General features: G+C 39.5%; 1 protein-coding gene and 1 long non-coding RNA gene across 8 annotated transcripts in view; one reads left to right on the plus strand and one right to left on the minus strand.

Moving 5' to 3' along the window:
- Window positions 1-19,138, plus strand: part of GREB1L (GREB1 like retinoic acid receptor coactivator) — a 365,194-nt gene that overhangs the window by 175,685 nt on the left and 170,371 nt on the right. For 5 of the 7 annotated variants that reach the window (XR_010131273.1, XR_008673625.2, XR_008673626.2 and 2 more), the window contains exon 8: window positions 15,654-15,782. The exons of the other annotated variants lie outside the window; for them this stretch is intronic. Coding sequence is in view for 2 of the 5 variants with exons in the window: in XM_055368620.2 (XP_055224595.1) it covers window positions 15,654-15,782 (129 nt within the window). In the remaining 3 variants the exon portion in view is untranslated. The remainder of the gene's footprint in view (window positions 1-15,653; window positions 15,783-19,138) is intronic. 7 annotated transcript variants of the gene reach the window in all.
- Window positions 1-19,138, minus strand: part of LOC134757388 (uncharacterized) — a 70,018-nt gene that overhangs the window by 38,278 nt on the left and 12,602 nt on the right. The window lies entirely within an intron of this gene.

Here is a 19,138-nt window from a genome sequence, read left to right on the forward strand (position 1 = left end):
TGCCACCACGCCCAGCTAATTTTTTTGTATTTTTATTAGAGACGGGGTTTCACCATGTTGGCCAGGCTGGTTTCGAGCTCCTGGCCTCAAGTCATCCACCTGCCTCAGCCTCCCAAAGTGCTGGGATTACCGGCATGCACCACTGTGCCTGGCCTGGTTTTGTTTTTCATAATTCAGTTTAATCAATAAGCATGTATTTATTGACTATTTTTTTAAAAAAGGAAGTACAGTCATGTACCACATAATGATGTTTGGTCAGTGATGGACCTCGTATACAAAGGTGGTCCCATAAGATTATAATACTGTACTTTTACTGTACCATTTCTATATTTAGATATGTTTAGATACACAAATACCATTTTGTTACAATTGCCTATAGCATTCATATAGTAGTTATTCATGTTGTAATTATTCAAAACTATTCATGCCGTATAGTTTTGCTGTAGCTTTGGGGCAGTAGCCACACCATATAGCCTATGTGTATAGTGGGCTATACTGTCTAGGTTTATGTAAGTATATTCTAGAGTTCGCAGAAGGACAAAATTGCCTAATGACACATTTCTTAGAGCATATTTCTGTCACTAAGCAAACATAACTATAAAATTGTCTTTATTCATAGACCACGTGATTGTCTATGTAGAAGACCCAATGAAATCTTTTAAAAAGCTACTAGCACCAATAAGTGAGCATAAACATTGCAGGATACAGGAGCAATATACAAATGTCAATTGTATTTTTAGAAAGCCTAGAAATAAACCCACACATACAGGGACAACTGACTTTTTGTTTTTATTTTTTTGAGACAGAGTCTCAGTCTATCACCCAGGCCGTAGTGCTATGGTGTGATCTTGGCTTACTGCAACCTCCACCTCCCTTCAAGGGATTCTCCAGCCTCAGCTACCCAAGTAGATGGGACTACAGGTGCATGCCACCACATGCAGCTAATTTTTGTATTTTTTGTAGAAACAGGGTTTCACCAGGTTGACCAGGCTGTCTTGAACTCCTGACCTCAAGTGATCCACCTGTTTTGGCTTCCCAAAGTGCTGGGATTACAGGCGTGAGCCACTGTGCCCAGCCACAACTGACTTTTTAACAAAGGCACAAAGACAATGCAATGAAGAACAGATAGCCTTTTCAGCAAATGGTACTGGAACAGTTGAATATCCATATGCAAAAACATGAACTTTGATCTATGTCTCACAACACATACAAAAATTAGATAGGTCATAGATGTAAATGTTAAACCAAAAACTATGCAACTTATAGAAGAAAATATGGGGAAAATATTTGTGACCTGAGTTAGGTAATGGTTTTTTGGATATAACACCAAAAGTATAATCTAAAAAAGAACAGATCGATAAATTGGACTTCATTAAATTAAGAACTTCTCCTTCAAAGACACTGTTAAGGGAATGAAAAGACAAGCCACAGACGGGCACTTTGGCTCACGCCTGTAATCCCAGCACGTTGGGAGGCCGAGGCAGGCAGATCATGAGGTCAGGAGTTTGACACCAGCCTGGCCAACATAGTGAAACCCCATCTCTACTAAAAATACAAAAAATTAGCCAGGCATGGTGGCGGGTGCCTGTAATCACAGCTACTCGGGAGGCTGAGGCAGGAGAGTCACTTGAACCTGGGAGGCGGAGGTTGCAATGAGCCGAGATCATGCCATTGCACTCCAGCCCGAGCGACAGTGTGAGACTCCATCTCGAAAAAAAAAAAAGAAAAGAAAAGCCACAGGATAGGAGAAAAATCTTTGCAAAGCATATAAAGGGATTGTTTCTGAACTAAAGACCTATAAAAATTGAAAAATAAGAAAATAAGCCAGTTTTTAAAATGAGAAAAGTTATATGGATGGCAGTTAAGCACTGTGAAAAGATACTCAACATCATTAATCATTAGGGAAATGCAAATTTAAATAACAATGAGATACCAGTATACATCTATTAGTATGGCTAAAATAAAAGACCACATCAAGCAATGGTGAAGATGTAAAGGTGGTAGAACTCTAATGCAGTGCTGAGAACATAAAATTATAAAGTCACCTTTGGAACAGTCTGACAGTTGCTTAAAAAGTTAAATATATACCAGCCATATGGTCTAGCCATTTTATTCCTAGGTGTTTACCAAAGGGGAGAGAAAATAAAATCCATACAAACACTTGTATACAATTGTTGATAGCAGCTTTCTTTGTGATAGCCTCAAACTGGAAACAACCCAAAAGTCTATAACAGGTGAATGGATAAATAAATTGATATATCCAAACAGTAATGAATTATTGATACCCATGACAATGTGGATGAATCTCAAAATAAATTAGTGAGTGAAAAAAGCCAGACCAAAAAGAAACAAAAAAAGGGATACTGTACAATTCTATGCATAGAAACTCTAGAAAATGCAAAGTAATCTATAGTGGCAGAAAACAGATCAGCAATTTCTTGGGAATGGGAGCAAGGGAAGCATAGGTGGGAGGAATTACAAAGAGGTACAAGGAAACGTGGGGATGATAAATATGTTCATTATTTTGATTGTGATGATTTCATGTGTATGTACATATGTCAAACTTACCAAATTGTGTACTTTAAGTATGTGCAGTTTATTGTCAATTATCCCTCAATAAATCTATTTTTAAAATCAACAGCATAGGAATGGATTAGGAAGATACCTGATTTAACATGAGTTTTAGAGGGGAAATATGTTATATTTTAATTAAATGCTAATTCAACTGAATCAAAAATAAAACATGGCTGACATAACTAATGCAGGCTCAGAGTGCAATAATAGAAACATGGTGTCTACATTAGAAGGACATTAATTGTATGTGAATGTGAAAAGAGGTCTGTTGTAGTTAACCCAGGAAAGAAGCAAATTATAGTCTACATTTTGTACAGGCATCAAAGGCAAAAGGAGAGCTCATAAAGACTTAAGCTCTTGGTCATCTGGAAAACCTTTAACAAGATTTAGCAAAGCATTTGCTGAATATCTACTGTGTTCTAGGTTCTGTGCTAAACAAGTTCATTGCTACTGTGAGGTTGTAGTGTCATTTTGCAGATCATGAAACAGACTGTAAGGAGGGTTAATAATTGGTGAAATAAGAGGTAGTGAGTGACAAAAATCAAGATTCAAACTCTCTACTGGCTACGTAATTGGCTCCCTATGTTTTGGAAGATTTTTTCCCCCAGTGATTTTGGGCTAACAGAAAGGAATTGAACTATTGTATAAAGAGGATAAGGAGATTATTTTGGTATTTTTTTCCATTTTATTTCTTTAGCCACAATGTGACAGTCATTGTACCAGGAGCTGGGAATGCCCTCAAGGAGCTGTATGACCTAGTGGGAGAAACAAGAAGTTACAAACTACCACAATGTAGAGAGCAGAGCTGTGACTTGCTCAAGGAACTTTCCAAGTTTGTGAATCCTCCAGTGCTTACAAGTTCCTTCTTTAAATGGATATGAAATCATTAGTAGAGAGAATGAGGCCTTGGTGAGATGTAGATGCTGAGCAAATCAGCTACTTACTCACTAAGCACCAGGTTCTGCACGGTAGCTTCACAGCCCCGTGGTTCAAATTCGTGTCTGAGCAAGGTGACAGGGGATCACATTTTGGATATTTAGGGGCTACTCCCAAATAATCAAAACTGTTCTGAAACATTTACATATTTCAAAAATACCTATGTGCGTGTGTATATACATACATATATATTCATATATATGCAGTAAAAAGTTTCTCTTTCATCTCACCTTATTTCTACAGTCTCCTCCCAAACAGGTAACCACTGTAATTATTTTTCTTATGTATTTTTCTAGATTTTCTTTATATCTATTCAAGCAAGCACAAATGCAAATTCTTATTTTTACAACTTTCTTACTCCAAAGGCAAAATTTTGTATGCAGGATTCTGCACCTCACTTTTTCATATTGCTGTGTCTTAAAGATCTTTCCAAATCAATAGAGAACTTCCTCATTAATTTTTTACTGCCACATACTATCTGGATATGCCATAATTTATTTAACCTGCTCCCTATTGATAGGCATTTATATTGTTTTGAAACAATGTAGCAATGAATAACCTCAATATATATCATTTCTCACATATATATAAATGTCTAGGATTGCTGGATCAAACATATACTCATTTGTAATTTCTATACATGCTGTCAAATTACTCTCCTAACAGGTCGTACCAATATTTCCACAGAGGCTCACTAATTGAGTTTGTTTATTGAACTTTTGGATTTTTGTGAATCTGATGGGTGAAAAATAAAATCTGTGGGTTTTTTTTAGACGGAGTCTTGCTCTGTTGCCTAAGCTGGAGTATAGTGGCGTGATCTCGGCTCACTGCAACCTCCGCCTCCTGGGTTCAAGCAATTCTCCTGCCTCAGCCTCCCAAGTAGCTGGGATTACAGGCAGGTGCCACCATGCCCAGCTAATTTTTGTATTTTTAGTAGAGACGGGGTTTCACCATGTTGGCCGGGCTCGTCTCGAACTCCTGACCTTGTGATTTGCCCGCCTGAGCCTCCTAAAGTACTGGGATTACAGGATGAGCCACCACGCCTGGCCCAAAATCTGTGTTTTTTAAATTTGCATCTCCCTTATTGACATTAAGCATTGTTGCATTTGTTTAAAAGCTGTTTGCATTTTTTTCTATAAACTCTAAGTTCATAACCTTTACCCTTTAGTTATTGAGTTGTTGGTTATCATAGTTTGGGTTCTGCTAGAATCAGAGCTTAAGGGAAGGACTTGGGTGCAGGTTGTTTATTTGAGAAATAATCCTTGGAAGCAGGAATAAGCCAACATAAGAGTGTTTTTTTGTACATAATTCCTGTAAAACAGAAAGGCTTGAGTCCACTAGATACTCCAAGAAGCATGCAGAATTCCTCAAAGAATTATCCTTCTGAAGAATGGGAGGCTCAGACCGGGCGCATTCACTCATGCCTGTAATCCCGGCAGTTTGGGAGGCCAAGGCAGGAGGATCACTTGAGCCCAGGAGTTTGAGACCAGCCTGGGCAACATAGGGAGACCTCCTGTCTGCAAAAAATACAAATAAATTAGCTAGGTGTGGTAGCCCACGTTTTTGGTCCTACCTACATGGGAGGCTGAGGTAGGATTGCTTGAGCCAAGGAGGTTGAGGCTGCAGTGAGCCATGATCACACCACTGCACTCCAGCCTGGGTAACAGAGTGAGACTCCATCTCAAAGAAAAAAGAATGGGAGGCTTGGGAGGCTGGGACATTTATTCTTACATCCCTTATTAATTTAGGATTGCCCTACAAGCATTATACTTCCTTGCACTTCTGGACTATACACAGGGCTGAGAGAGCTTTGTGGCCTTGGAGAAGACCCTGAGACAAATAACTAAAAGAAGCTAGATGTGAGCTTGAGGTAGGTTGCTATCCCCAGGAGTCTGAGCTCATGCAGAACTGTCCACTAGAGCCTCTCCTGAAATCAAAGGTAGACCAAAGGGATGTGAAGTAGGACAACAAAGCATCTGCTTACTACAATGTTTTTCTCTTATTGGCCTCTGTTGACAGTAATGCATAGTGTAATTATTTGTGATATTAGTCACAAAATTTTCCCTGGTTTATAATTTTGTTTATACATAGTATTTTTAAAGTAACAACTTTGGCCAGGTGCAGTGGCTCATGCCTGTAATCCTAGCACTTTGGGAAGCTGAGGTAGGCAAATCACTTGAGGCCAGGAGTTTGAGACCAGCCTGGCCAACATGGGGAAACCCCATCTCTACTAAAAATACAAAAATTAGCTGGGCGTGGATGGTGCATGCCTGTAATCCCAGCTACTTGGGAAGCTGAGACACGAGAACCACTTGAACCCAGGAGGCAGAGGTTACAGTGAGCCAAGATTGTGCCACTGCACTCCAGCCTGGGTGACAGAGTGAGACTCTGTCTCAAAATAAAGTGTGACAGAGTGAGACTCTGTCTCAAAATAAAATAAACTGACAACTTTATTAAGATATAATTCATATATCATGCAATTCATCCATTAAAAGTATATAATCCAATAAAAAACAAAAAGTGTACAATTCAGTGTTTTTAAGTATTATATTCACAGAATTATTCAATCGTCACCGCAGTAAATTTCAGAACATTTTCATCACTCCAAGGAAAAATCCCGTATCCATTAATAGTCATTCCCTGTTTCATCCCTTTCCTCAGCCCCTGGCAACCACAAATCTGTTTTCTATTTCTATGTATTTGTCTGTTCTGGGCATTTCATATAATTGTTACACATGGTCTTTTGTGAGTAGCTTCTTTCATTTGGCATAATGTTTTCAAGGTTCATCCATATCGTAGTATGTATCAGTACTTTATTCCTTTTTACTGCTGAATAATATTCTACTGTATGGATAAACATATGATACAAATAAATTTTCAATTTTTCAATAGGTAAGTTGATACAACTCAATTTTCAGTTTTTCAGTCAGGTTGTCTATTATTGATTTATAAGAGGTTTTTAAAATATATATATTTGGGATACAAGTTCTTTATCAGATACATGATTTTCAAAGATTTTTCTCCCATTCTGTGGGTTGTCTTTCACTTTCTTGATGGTGTCCTTTGAAGCATAAACCTATGTTTATCCATACAATATACAATCTGTGGATAAATGCCATTCATCAGTTGATGGGCATTTGGGTTATTTCCATTTTGGAGCTATTATGAACAATCCTGCTATGAACATTTGTGCACAGGTTTTTGGCTGGATGCGTGTTTTCCCTTCTCTCACATTTCAAACCTAGGAGTGGAATTGCTGGGTCATATGATAACTCTATGTAAAATCATTTGAGAACTGTTTTCCAAAGTGGCAGCACCATTTTACATTTCTACCGGCAATGTGTGAGGATTCAAATTTCTCCATATCCTTACCAACACTTGTTAATGTCTTTTTTTATTATAGCCACCCTTGTAGGTACGATGTAGTAGCTCCTTGTGGTTTTGATTTGCATTTCTCCAGTGGTTAATGATGTTGAGCATCTTGTCATGTGCTTATTGGCCATTTGTATATTTTCCTTGAAGAAGTATCTATACAAATCAATTTTCAATTTTTCAGTTGGGTTGACTTTATTGATTTACAAGAGTTTTTAAAATATATTTGGAATACAAGTCCTATATCATATACGGATTTTCAAAGATTTTCTCCCATTCTGTGGGTTGTCTTTTACTTTCTTGATGGTGTCCTTTGAAACATGAAGTTTATTTATCTTGATGAAGACTAATTCATCTATATTTTCTTTTGTTTGTGTTTTCGGTGTTATAGCTAAGAAACCATTGCCTAATCCATGGTCATGAAAATTACTCCTGTGTTTTCTTCTAAGAGTGTTATAGCTATTAGCTATTAGCCATTACATTTAGATGTATATTTTAGGTTAATTTTTTTTTTTTTTGAGATGAAGTCTACCTCTGTCACCCAGGTTGGAGTGCAGTGGCTCGATCTCGGCTCACTGCAACCTCTGTGTCCCAGGTTCAAGCGATTCTTCTGCCTCAGCCTCCTGAGTAGCTGGGACTACAGGCGCCCACCACCACGCCCGGCTAATTTTTTGTATTTTTGGTACAGACGGGGTTTCACCATGTTGACCAGGCTGGTCTCGAACTCCTGATCTCGTGATCCGCCTGCCTCAGCCTTCCAAAGTGCTGGGATTACAGGCGTGAGCCACCGCGCCCGGCCTTAGGTTAATTCTTGTGTGTGGTATGAGGAAGAGGTTCAACTTCATTCTTTTGCCTGTGGATATCCAGTTGTCACAAAACCATTTGTTAAGATGACTAAATTTTTTAACCCCTTGAATTTTCTTGGCACTGTTGTCAAATTTCATTTGCCCATAAAATGTAAGAGTTTATCTCTGGACTCTCAGTGTTATTTCCTTGATCTGTGTGTCTGTCCTTATGCCAACACCACACTGCATAATTATGGTAGCTTTGTATGAAATTCTGAAATGGGGACGTGTAAGTCCTCCAGCTTTGCTTTTCTTTTTCAAGATTGTTTTGGCTGTCCAGGTGCGGTGGCTCACGCCTGTAATCCCAGCATGCTGGGAGGCAGAGGTGGGCGGATCACGAGGTCAGGAGATCGAGACCATCCTGGCTAACATGGTGAAACCCTGTCTCTACTAAAAATACAAAAAAATTAGCTGGGCATGGTGGCAGGCACCTGTAGTCCCAGCTACTCAGGAGGCTGAGGCAGGAGAATGGCGTGAACCCGGGAGACAGAGTTTGCAGTGAGCCAAGATCGTGCCACCGCACTCCAGCCTGGGCAACAGAGCGAGACTCCGTCTCAAAAAAAAAAAGATTGTTTTGGCTATTCTGGGTCCCTTGCATTTTTACTTGAATTTTAGGATTAGCTTGTCAATTTCTGTGAAGAAGCCAGCTGGAATTTTGATGGGGCTTACTCTGAATCTTTACAATAGTTTGAGTAGTATTGCCATCTTAATATTAACCTTTCTGATCTGTGAAGATGGGCGTCTTTACATTTGTTTAGGTCTTCTTTAGTTTATTTCAACAGTGTTTTGTGGCCAGATGTGGTGGCTCATACCTATAATCCCTGCACTTTGGGAGGCTGAGGCAGGCTGATCTCTTGAGCTCAGGAGTTCAAGAGCAGCCTGTGCAACATGGCAAAACCTCATCTCTACAAGAAATACAAAAAATTAGCCAGGCATGGTGGCATGTGCTTGTCATCCCAGCTACTTGGGAGGCTGAGGTGGGAGGATCACATGAGCCCAGGAACTTGAGGTTGTTGTGAGCTGTGATCATGCCACTGCACTCCAGCTTGGGCAATAGAGTGAGACCCTGCCTCAAAAACAAAAAACAAAAAAACCAACAGTGGTTTGTAGTTTTCATAGTATAAGTTTTACACTTCTTTTGTTCTGTTCATTCCTAAGTAGTTATTATTTCTGATGCTATTATAAAATGGAAGTTTTTCCTTAAGTATATTTTGGGGTTACTGCAATTACATAGGAATACAACTGATTTTTGAATACTGATCTTCTGTCCTGAAGCCTTGGTGAACTCATTTATTAGCTCTAGTAGTTTTGTAGTGGCTTCCTTAGGATTTCCTATATTCGGGATCATGTCATCTGCAAATAGATGTGTTTTACTTCTTCCTTCAAACCTGGATACATTTTATTTTCCTTCCTAATTACCCTAGATAGAACTTCTTGTACATGTTAAATAGAAGCGGCAAGAGTGGACATATCTTCGTCCAGATCACAGTTTGATCTTTACCACTCAGTCTGATGGTAGCAGTGGGTTTTTTGTTGTTTTTATTTTGGGTTTTTGTCTTTTTGTCTTTTTTTTTTTTTTTTTTGTCCTCTTGTGTTGAAACTGAAAGTAGTGGTTTTTTTTGTAGATGCTTTTTATCAAGTAGAGGAAGGTCCCTTCTGTTTCTAATTTGTTGAGTGTTTTTGTCGTGAAAGAATGTTGGATTTTGTCAAATGCTTTACCTGTGTCTCTTGAGATGATCATGTGGTTTTTGTCCTTTATTTTGTTAATATGGTGTATGGAATAACAGCGATAGATTTTCATATGTTAAGCCAACCTTAAATTTCAGCTATAAATCTCACTTAGCCATAGCATATAGTCCCTTTTTTTTTTTTTTGAGACGGAGTGTCGCTGTTGTCAGCCCGGGCTGGAGTGCAATGGCACGATCTTGGTTCACTGCAACCTCCACTTCCCAGGTTCCAGCAGTTCTCCTGCCTCAGCCTCCCGAGTTGCTGAGATTACAGGTGCCCGCCATCACACCTAGCTAATTTTTGTATTTTTAGTAGAGGTGGGGTTTCACCATGTTGGCCAGGCTGGTCTCGAACTCCTGACCTCAAGTGATCCACCAGCCTTGGCCTCCCAAAGTGCTGGGATTACAGGCATGAGCCACCGCGCCCAGCCTATAATCCTTTTTATATGCTGCTAGATTGTATTTGCTAGTATTTTGTTGAGCATTGTTATGTACACATTCATGTGTTTCATAAACTATTCTCCCTTCCTTCCTTCCTTCCTTCCTCCCTTCCCTCCCTCCCTTCCCCTCCCCTCCCCTCCCCTCCCTTCCCCTCCCCTCCTCTCCTCTCCTCTCCTCTCCTCTCCTCTCCTCTTGCTTTCCTTTCTTCTTTTCCTTTCTTCCTTTTCTTTTTGAGACAGAGTCTTGTTCTGTAACCCAGGCTGGAGTGCAGTGGTGTGATCATAGCTCACTGTAGCCTCAAACTTCCTAGCTCAAGCAGTCCTCCCACTTCAGCCTCCTGAGTAGCTGGAATTATAGGTGCAAACCATGGCACCCAGCCATTTGATGTCTTTGTCTGGGTAATATTGGCCTTAAGAAGTTGAGTTGGGAAATGCTCCTCCTTCTTCTACTTTTTGAAAAAATTTGAGAAAGCATGGTATTCTTTAAATGTTGGTAGGATTCACTAAGGAAGACTTCTGAACTAGGCTTTTCTTTGTGGATAATTGTGGGATTTATTTTTGGTTTTGTTTTTAACTAATTTAGTCTCTTTGCTTGTTATAGGTCTATTCAGAATTTTTCTCTCTCCTTGAGTCAATTTTGATCATTTCTGTCCTAAGAATTTGTCAATTTCAAATCTAATTACCTAATTAGATTTATCTAATTTGATGGCTATATTAGTTTGCGAGGGCTGCCTTAACAAAATACTACACACTGGGTGGTTTAAACAATAGCAATTTATTTTCACAGGGTCCTGGACACCTGGAAGTCCAAGACTGAGGTGCTGGCAGGATTGGATTCTGCTGAGGCCTCTCTCCTTGACTTGCAGATGACCGTCTTCTTGCTGTGTCCTCACGTGGCCTTTCCTCTGTGTATGGGCACATTCCTGATGTCTCTTCTTCTTTTAAGGACGCCAGTCCTTAAAAATCATTTCAGATTAGGCCCTTACCCTATGACCTCATTTCATCATAATTACCCCTTTAAAGGGCCTATGTTCAAATACAGTCACATTCTAAGGTTTTAGGAATTGGGGCCTCAACATATGGATTGCGGGGAGACAATTCAGTCTATAACAATGGCATATGATTGTTCATAGCATGTGTTTATAATGCTTTTTTTTTCTTTAAGGTTGCCAGTGATGCCCCGTCTTTTATTCCTATTTCATTGGTCAATCTGGCTAAAGACTTGTCAATTTTGTTGATTCACTCAAAAAACAAACTTTTGGTTTTGTTCATTTCCACTATTGTTTCTCTATTCCTTACTTTATTCATTTCTGCTGTTGTCTATTGTCTTTATTCCTTTCTTCTTCTTTCTTTGGGTTTAGTTTTCACTTTTTCTAGTTTCTTAAGGTGATTGATTTGGGATCACTCTTAAGGTGATTGATTTGGGATCTTTTTTTTTTTTTTAAATTTGAGATGGAGTTTTGCTTTTGTTGCCCAGGCTGGAGTGCAATGGTGCAATCTTGGCTCACAGCAACCTCCGCCTCCCAGGTTCAAGCCATTCTCTTGCCTCAGCCTCGGGAGTAGATGGGATTACAGGCATGCGCCACCACACCCGGCTAATTTTGTATTTTTAGTAGAGACGGGGTTTCTCCATGTTGGTCAGGCTGGTCTCAAACTCCAGACCTCAGGTGATCTGCCCACCTCGGCCTCCCAAAGTGCTGGGATTACAGGCGTGAGCCACCGCACCTGGCCTCTTTTTTTTAATATAGGCATTTACAGCTATAAATTTCCTTCTAATCACTTTAGTGGCATCCCATAAGTTGTTGTATGTTGTGTTTAATTTTCATTTATTGTATTTATTTATTTATTTATTTATTTATTTATTTATTTATTTATTTATTTATTTTTGAGATGGAGTCTTGTTCTGTCACCCAGGCTGGAGTGCAGTGGCGCCATCTCAGCTCACTGCAACCTCCACCTCCTGGGTTCAAGTGATTCTCCTGCCTCAGCCTCCTGAATAGCTGGGATTACAGGCGCCCACCACCACACGTGGCTAATTTTTTTGTATTTTTAGTAGAGGCAGAGTTTTGCCACATTGGCCAGGCTGGTCCCAAACTCCTGACCTCAAGTGATCTGCCTGCCTCGGCCTCCCAAAGTGTTGGAATTACAGGCGTCAGCCACCGCGTCCAACCTAATTTTCGTTTATTTTAAAGTGGTATACAATTTCCTTTGTGATGTCTTTGATCCATTAGTTATTTAGGAGTGTGTTATTTTTCATAAATTTGTGAATTTCTTAAATTTTCTTCTATTATTGATTGTTCATTTGAGTCTCTTGAGTTTAGAGAATGTATTTTATATTATTTTAGTTCTTTGAAGTTTATTGAGGCTTGTTTTATGGCCTAACATATAGTCTATCCTGGAGAATCTCCCTGGTGCCCTTGAAAAGAATGTATATTCTGCTTTTGTTGGTGAATGTTCTACTTACGTCTTAGGCTTAGTTGGTTTACAGTGTTGTTCAAGTCTTTTATTTCCTTATTGATGTTCTCCCTGGTTGTTCTATTCATTATTGAAAGTGGGGTATTGAAGTACCCAACCCTTGTTATTAAATAGCTGTTTCTCCCTTCAGTTATGTTCATCTTTGCTTCATTTATTTGAGGCTCTGTTGTTAAGTGTGTATATGTTTATAATTATGTCTTACTGGTGGATTGACCCTTTTATCATTATAAAGTGTTCTTTTTTTCATGTAGTAATAATTTTTGTCTTAGAGTCTGTTTTTTCTTTTCTTTTCTTTTTTTTTTTTTTTGAGACAGAGTCTCACTCTGTCGCCCAGGCTGGAGTGCGGTGGCGTGATCTCAGCTCACTGCAAGCTCCGCTTCCTGGGTTCACACCATTTTCCTGCCTCAGCATCCCGAGTAGCTAGGACTACAGGTGCCCGCCACCGGGTCCGGCTAATTTTTTTGTATCTTTAGTGGAGACAGGGTTTCACTGTGTTAGCCAAGATGGTTTCCATCTCCTGACTTCATGATCCGCCCACCTCGGCCTCCCAAAGTCCTGGGATTACAGGTGTGAGCCACCGTGCCCGGCCTAGAGTCTATTTCTTCTGAGATTAGGATGGCCACTCCATCTCTCTCTGGCTACTATTTATATGGCTATAGAATTTTGCCATGCAGAAATTATTTATTTTTTGTAACTGAATTTATCAGTCTTTTGTTTATGGCTTCTGCATTTTGATTAATAATTTGGCCTCTTCCATATCAAGGTGATAATTAATTCTTCCATATTTTCTATTATTTTTATATTTTCAGAGTCTAAGTTTATATCTTTGGTCCATTTGATTTTTTTTTTGACACCTGGTGTAAGATGTTGGTACAACTTTATTTTTTTCCTATGTACATAATTGCCTCAATATAATTTACTGAATGGTTAACTTAGGTTGATTGGCATCTTTTTGACATTGAATATTTCTGCTCAGAAGCATGGTATGTCTTCGTATTTGTTCAGGTGTATATTCATGATTTTTGTAAGTTTTTTTTTAATTAAAAAAATCTTTAACATTTTCTTTTTTTTCTGGTTTTTTTTTTTTTTGAGACAGTGTCTCGCTGTGTCAGCCAGGCTGGAGTGCAGTGGCATGATCTTGGCTCACTGCAACCTCCGCCTCCCAGGCTCAAGCAATTCTTCTGCCTCAGCCTCCCAAGTAGCTGGGATTACAGGTGTGTGCCACCACACCCGGCTAATTTTTGTATTTTTAGTAGGGACGAGGTTTCCCCATGTTGGCCAGGCTGGTCTTGAACTCCTGACCTCAGGTAATCCACCCGCCTCGGCCTCCCAAAGTGCTGGGATTACGGGCATGAGCCACTGCACCCGGCTGACATTTTCAAACACATATAAAAATAGAATAATAAAGCAAACCACCACCATGACCTATCACCCAGTTTCAGTACTTATGAACACATAGTGATTATTATTTAATCTAACTTCCTCCTTCAATATGTTAAGACAAATCCCAGATACTATGTCCAGAAATATTATGATGTTTTCTTCATGTAGTTGCATACATTTCTTATTAAGCTTATTCGTAGGCATTTTATTTAACTATGGATTGTTGTTTATATATATGAAGATTTATTTCTGTAGATTAACTTTGTACCTTCTGATTTTTAAAACATTATTCTGTACCAATTTGAATTCATTGTTTTAAAAATATAAGATGAATTATCACTCTTCAAAATAGGGATATGCTAAAATTATAGGTATAAACTAGTATAGAAAGCTACTAATCTTCCAAACAATATGACTGTGGCCTGAAACATAATGACAGATCTGTGTAAGAGCATAGCAAACTTAACTCAGATTCTTGTCCTGTAAGGCTCTGTTAAGACATGAAAAACTGGGGTCATCTTCAGTTTCCCACAACTTTGTAATGTTGTGTGTGCACTGGGTCCTTCCAGCAGACCTTAAATCACTCACAGGTGAGTAAGTCAGGCCCTTAGAGAAGCATGTTAACTCATCCAAGCCAGTGGGGGACCATTTCATTCTTTTGAGTTCTGATGAGAAACAATGATTAGATGAATCAGGAATCATGTTGTGGGATGAATAATTTTCTAGATAATTTCTAAGGGAGCACCATTAGTAAGTATCCTGTTCCTTAGAGCATGCTCTCAGACTCTCAGAGAGGTCTAACAGTCCCTTTTGACACTTTCCTGTGTTAATCGATCTAGCTGTTCTGCTGGAGTAGTCAGGGATTTGGGGTCTCTACTCATTTAGAAAAACTCTAATTGGCTTGAGTCTTTCTCTCTTCCACAGCCTGTCTCTGAAATAGCATGTGGTTTTCTGGGCTGAATTATTTTCTTAATCCAAAGAGCTTTCTTTTGGATGTTCTTGGTATTGCAGTAAATTAATTCTAATTTATTAAAAGAAAAAAAAACTAAAGCAACTTTCTTTCAGAGAAAAATGCTTTCTCCTACATTTCAGTGAGTTGGTTTGCATGACACTTTTAAAATAATAAACTCATATAGGTAGAGATAAATACATCTCATTAAAATCTGGTTTTGAGGTTGGGCATGGTGGCTCACGCCTGTAATCCCAGCACTTTGGGAGGCCAATGCAGGTGGATCACTTGAGGTCAGTAGTTCGAGACCAGCCTGGCCAACATGGCAAAACCTCACCTCCACCAAAAAATACAAAAATTAGCTGGGCGTGGTGGCATGCACCTGTAGTCCCAGCTACTCAGGAGGCTGAGGCAGGAGAATCTCTTGAACCCAGGAGGCAGAGGTTGCAGTGAGCCGAGATCACACCACTGCACTCCAGCCTTGGCAGCAGAGCGAGAATCCATCTAAAAAAAATAGTATATATATATGTGTGTGTGTGTATATATGTGTATATATATGTGTGTATATATATATATGTGCATATATATATATATATGGCTTTGAGGGGATCTATGGAGACTACCTCCACAGTTAACTTTGACTAGGTTAAATGGCTGCTACTATTTAAGGTAGTAATACTTACCTCACAACGTTGTTACACGAATTAACTGAATTAATATATTTAAAGTGCTTAAAATAGCATGCATCACATGGTAACTTCTAGTGAGTGTTTGTTAAATAAGTAAAAAATTAAAAACCAGTACACATAGAAATGGACTTTTAAAAATGTCAGAATAGTTCAAGGAAAGGACTGAAATTCTATAATCTGCTTTTTCTCAACTCTTGTTGAATTAACTTCCTTCCTGCATATATAAATAGTTGCTAATTTAAACAAACTCTTTCATTTTAAAGATTCGCCGATTCTCAGTCCAGCTAATTCTGCAATCAATTTAAGTGGAGCTCAGGACCTGACCCGGAATAAGAATGTTGTGAAACCACTGGCTTTATCTTTGCAGGTTGTAGGGAAGACTTTTGCTGCAGGTGATGTTTTCCTCACTTATATATCTTTGGTAAATACATAGTCCATAAAAGACTTGTGTGACATTTAATTGACAAATTGATAGAAGAAAACAGAAGCTGCCTCTCCCTGCCAGTTGAAGAGAGAAGTGGGGCTGTCTATAATAATGTACTAGTGTACGAAGCTTTGTGTTCTCTACATTCCAACCAGAAGAGTCAGGGAATGAGACTTGTTACTTGGAATTGACATAACAATCTGATTCCATTTAACAAACATTTCTTGGGCACCTGCTATAACTAGGAACTGGGAATACAAAGATAAGGTTCAATCCCTGACCCCCCAATTTCCTTGTAATCTAGTGGGGGAGACAGACCTCTGACAAGATATTTTCATTGTACTGTAGCAAATATGGCAATGTACAGAAGAACGCAGAGCAGAGGGTTTTAGCCCAGCATTGTAGGAGTAATTAAGAATAAGTTCTCAGAGGAGCCTGGTCTTTGACAATGAGGAGATCTTCACTGTACAAAGGAGTAGAGGAAAAGCAATTCAGATTCAGGGAACAGCAGAAACAATGGTTAAAAGGAAAAGAAGGGAAGGGGGAAAAGCAATATGATGTATGCAAGAACTTCCAGCAATTTGGACTTGATAGAACCATAAAATGTAAAGCTCAAAAAGTGGCAAGAGGTGAGTGGGTGGTGGTTAGGGAAAAGTTATAGTTTCGCTCTGTAACTTATAGAGCAGAGGAATGGCATGGTTTGATTTGAACTTGAGCTAGATCATTTTGGCTGTAATGTGTAAGAAGAAGACGAGATAGGAAAACTAGTTGGAGGTCATTTCAGTTGTCTCGGTGACAAATGATGAGGTCCTTGGCTAGAATGATAACAGGTTGCAGAGGAGAGGACAAATTAGAGAACTACTCAGGAAGTGAAACTAGCAGGAATTAGCTGATTAACGTGAGCATCAAGGAGAAGAAGGGATCTCAATAGACATTCATCTTTCTGGGCTTATGGTGATGCCATCATCTGAGACAGGGATACAGAAGGAGGATCAGGTTCTCCAGTGGGAGACTGAGAGTTCAATTTTAGAAATGCTGAGTTTGAGATTCCCATAAGACATCCATGTGGCGCTGTTCAACAGCTTTAATTTATCATAGGGATAATTCAGGACTGATGGTATAGAGTAGAGCCACCAACATATAGTTAAAGTCATCAGGGTAAATACTATAAGCCAAGGAGAGATGTAGGCTGAGGCAAGCTGTGAACAAAAGATAGGCTTCATCCAGGTACAGTGACGCCTGTAAACCCATCACTTTGGGAGGCCAAGGCAGGAGGATCATTTGAGACCAAGAATTCCAGACCAGCCCAGGTTACAAAATGAGACCTTGTCTCTACAAAAGATAAAAAAATTAGCTGGGTGTGGTTATGTGCACCTGTGGTCCCAGCTACACAGGAGGCTGAGGCAGGAGGATGGCTTGAGCCTGGGAAGTCAAGGCTGCAGTGAGCCATGTTTGTGCCACTGCACTTCAGCTTGGGTGACAGAATGAGAATCTATCTCAAAAACACAAAGATAGAATCCCAGAAAAGTTCAGTGGTGTGTGTGTGTGTGTGTGTGTGTGTGTTTTCTTTTTCTGAAACAGGGTATCTCTCTGTCACCCAGGCTGGAGTACACTGGTGCGATCTCAGCTCACTGCAGCCTCAACCTCCCAGGCTTAAGCAACCCTCCCGCCTCAGCCTCCCAAGTAGCTGGGACTATAGGCACATGGTGCCGTGCCCAGCTAATTTTTGCATTGTTTGTACAGACAAGGTTTCGCTATGTTGTCTAGGCTAGTCTCGAACTCCTGGAGTCAAGTGATCAGCCAGCCTCAGTCACCCAAAGTGCTGGGATTACAGGCATGGCCCATGGCACCCAGCCAAGTTTAGTGGTAGAAGAAATTTTAAGAGAAGTAGAAGAATGAGCATAAAGAGAGCCTGTCGTTTTTGGAAACTTTTCTTTTTTCTTTCTTTCTTAATTGTAGAGACAGGGTTTCCCCATGTTGCCCAAGCTGGTTTCAAACTCCGGGGCTCAAGTGATCCTACTGCCATAACCTCCCAAATTGCTGAGATTATAGGTGTGAGCCATTGTGCCTGGCCATTTTTGGAAATTTTTCAACAGTTAGGCATCATACTTTACACAGCCCACTTCTGTTCTTACTCAGGTCCAACAATTCTTGCAGGATCTATCTTCTGGTTGGATTACAGACTTTGAACAATGGAATCAAGTTTTTACAGCATTAAAAGAATCAAGTAATAGATCAGTAATCATCATGGTTACTAAAGCGATCAGATGAAAGGCTGAACAACTTTATAATGCCAAGGATTATGCTGACAACTTTTGAACCTACTAATCAATCTTAATATCATAAGAAGAAAGAAAACTGGCTTATGTGCCTCCTGATGGAAGTACTGTATACCACAGTACTTATGAGATAACTCTTGCCAAAAAAAAAAACCTGAATTTGATCAAACCTCTATATCTAATAATTAGTTTATTAGAAATACAGGGGACAAGAGAATAAGTGACACCACAGATATCTAATCAGCAAAATCTAGAAAATGGAAAATTCTGCCAGGTTTTCAGCAAATTAATTGTAAGAAAGAAAAGGAAGGACATCTTATAGATTAAAAGAGGTTTCAGGGACATAGCCACTAAATTCAGTATGTGCATCTTTTTTGAATTCCAATTTGAACAAGCCAACTGTTTTAAAAAATGTTTTTTAACAGATAATTAAAACATAGTTGGGGAAATTTTTGAATGCTAATAGGATATTTTATGATATTAAGAAATTATTGGCTATATGCGGTGGCTCATGCCATCAAGCAAGATGGGCTGTGTTGGTAAATGTTGAAATTGGATGGTGGGTATGTAGATGTTTATTATAGGCTCATGCCTATAATTTCAGCACTTTGGGAGGCTGAGGAGGGTAGATCACTTGAACCCAGGAGTCCAAGACCAGCCTGGGAAACCCTGTCTCTACAAAAAAAAAAATACAAAAATTAGCCAGGTGTGGTGATACATGCCTGTAGCCCCAGCTACTTGGCAGGCTGAGGTGGGAGGACTGCCTGAGCCCAGAAGTCAAGACTGCAGTGAGCTGTGATTGCACCACCACACTCCAGCCTGGATGATGGAGTGAGACCCTGTTTCAAAGAAGAAGAAGAAAAAAAGAAAGTATTAGTCACTGCTAATTTTAAGTATAGCAATGATATTACAGTTATTTTTAAAAGAGTCTTTTTCTTTTAGAAACTCATACATAAGACCATGTGTGGTGGCTCACACCTGTAATCCCAACACTTTGGGAAGCCAAGGTGGAAGGATTGCTTGAGGCCAGGAGTTCGAGACCAGT

This window comes from Gorilla gorilla, chromosome 17, assembly GCF_029281585.2.
Source record: "Gorilla gorilla gorilla isolate KB3781 chromosome 17, NHGRI_mGorGor1-v2.1_pri, whole genome shotgun sequence".
NCBI lineage: Eukaryota > Metazoa > Chordata > Mammalia > Primates > Hominidae > Gorilla > Gorilla gorilla.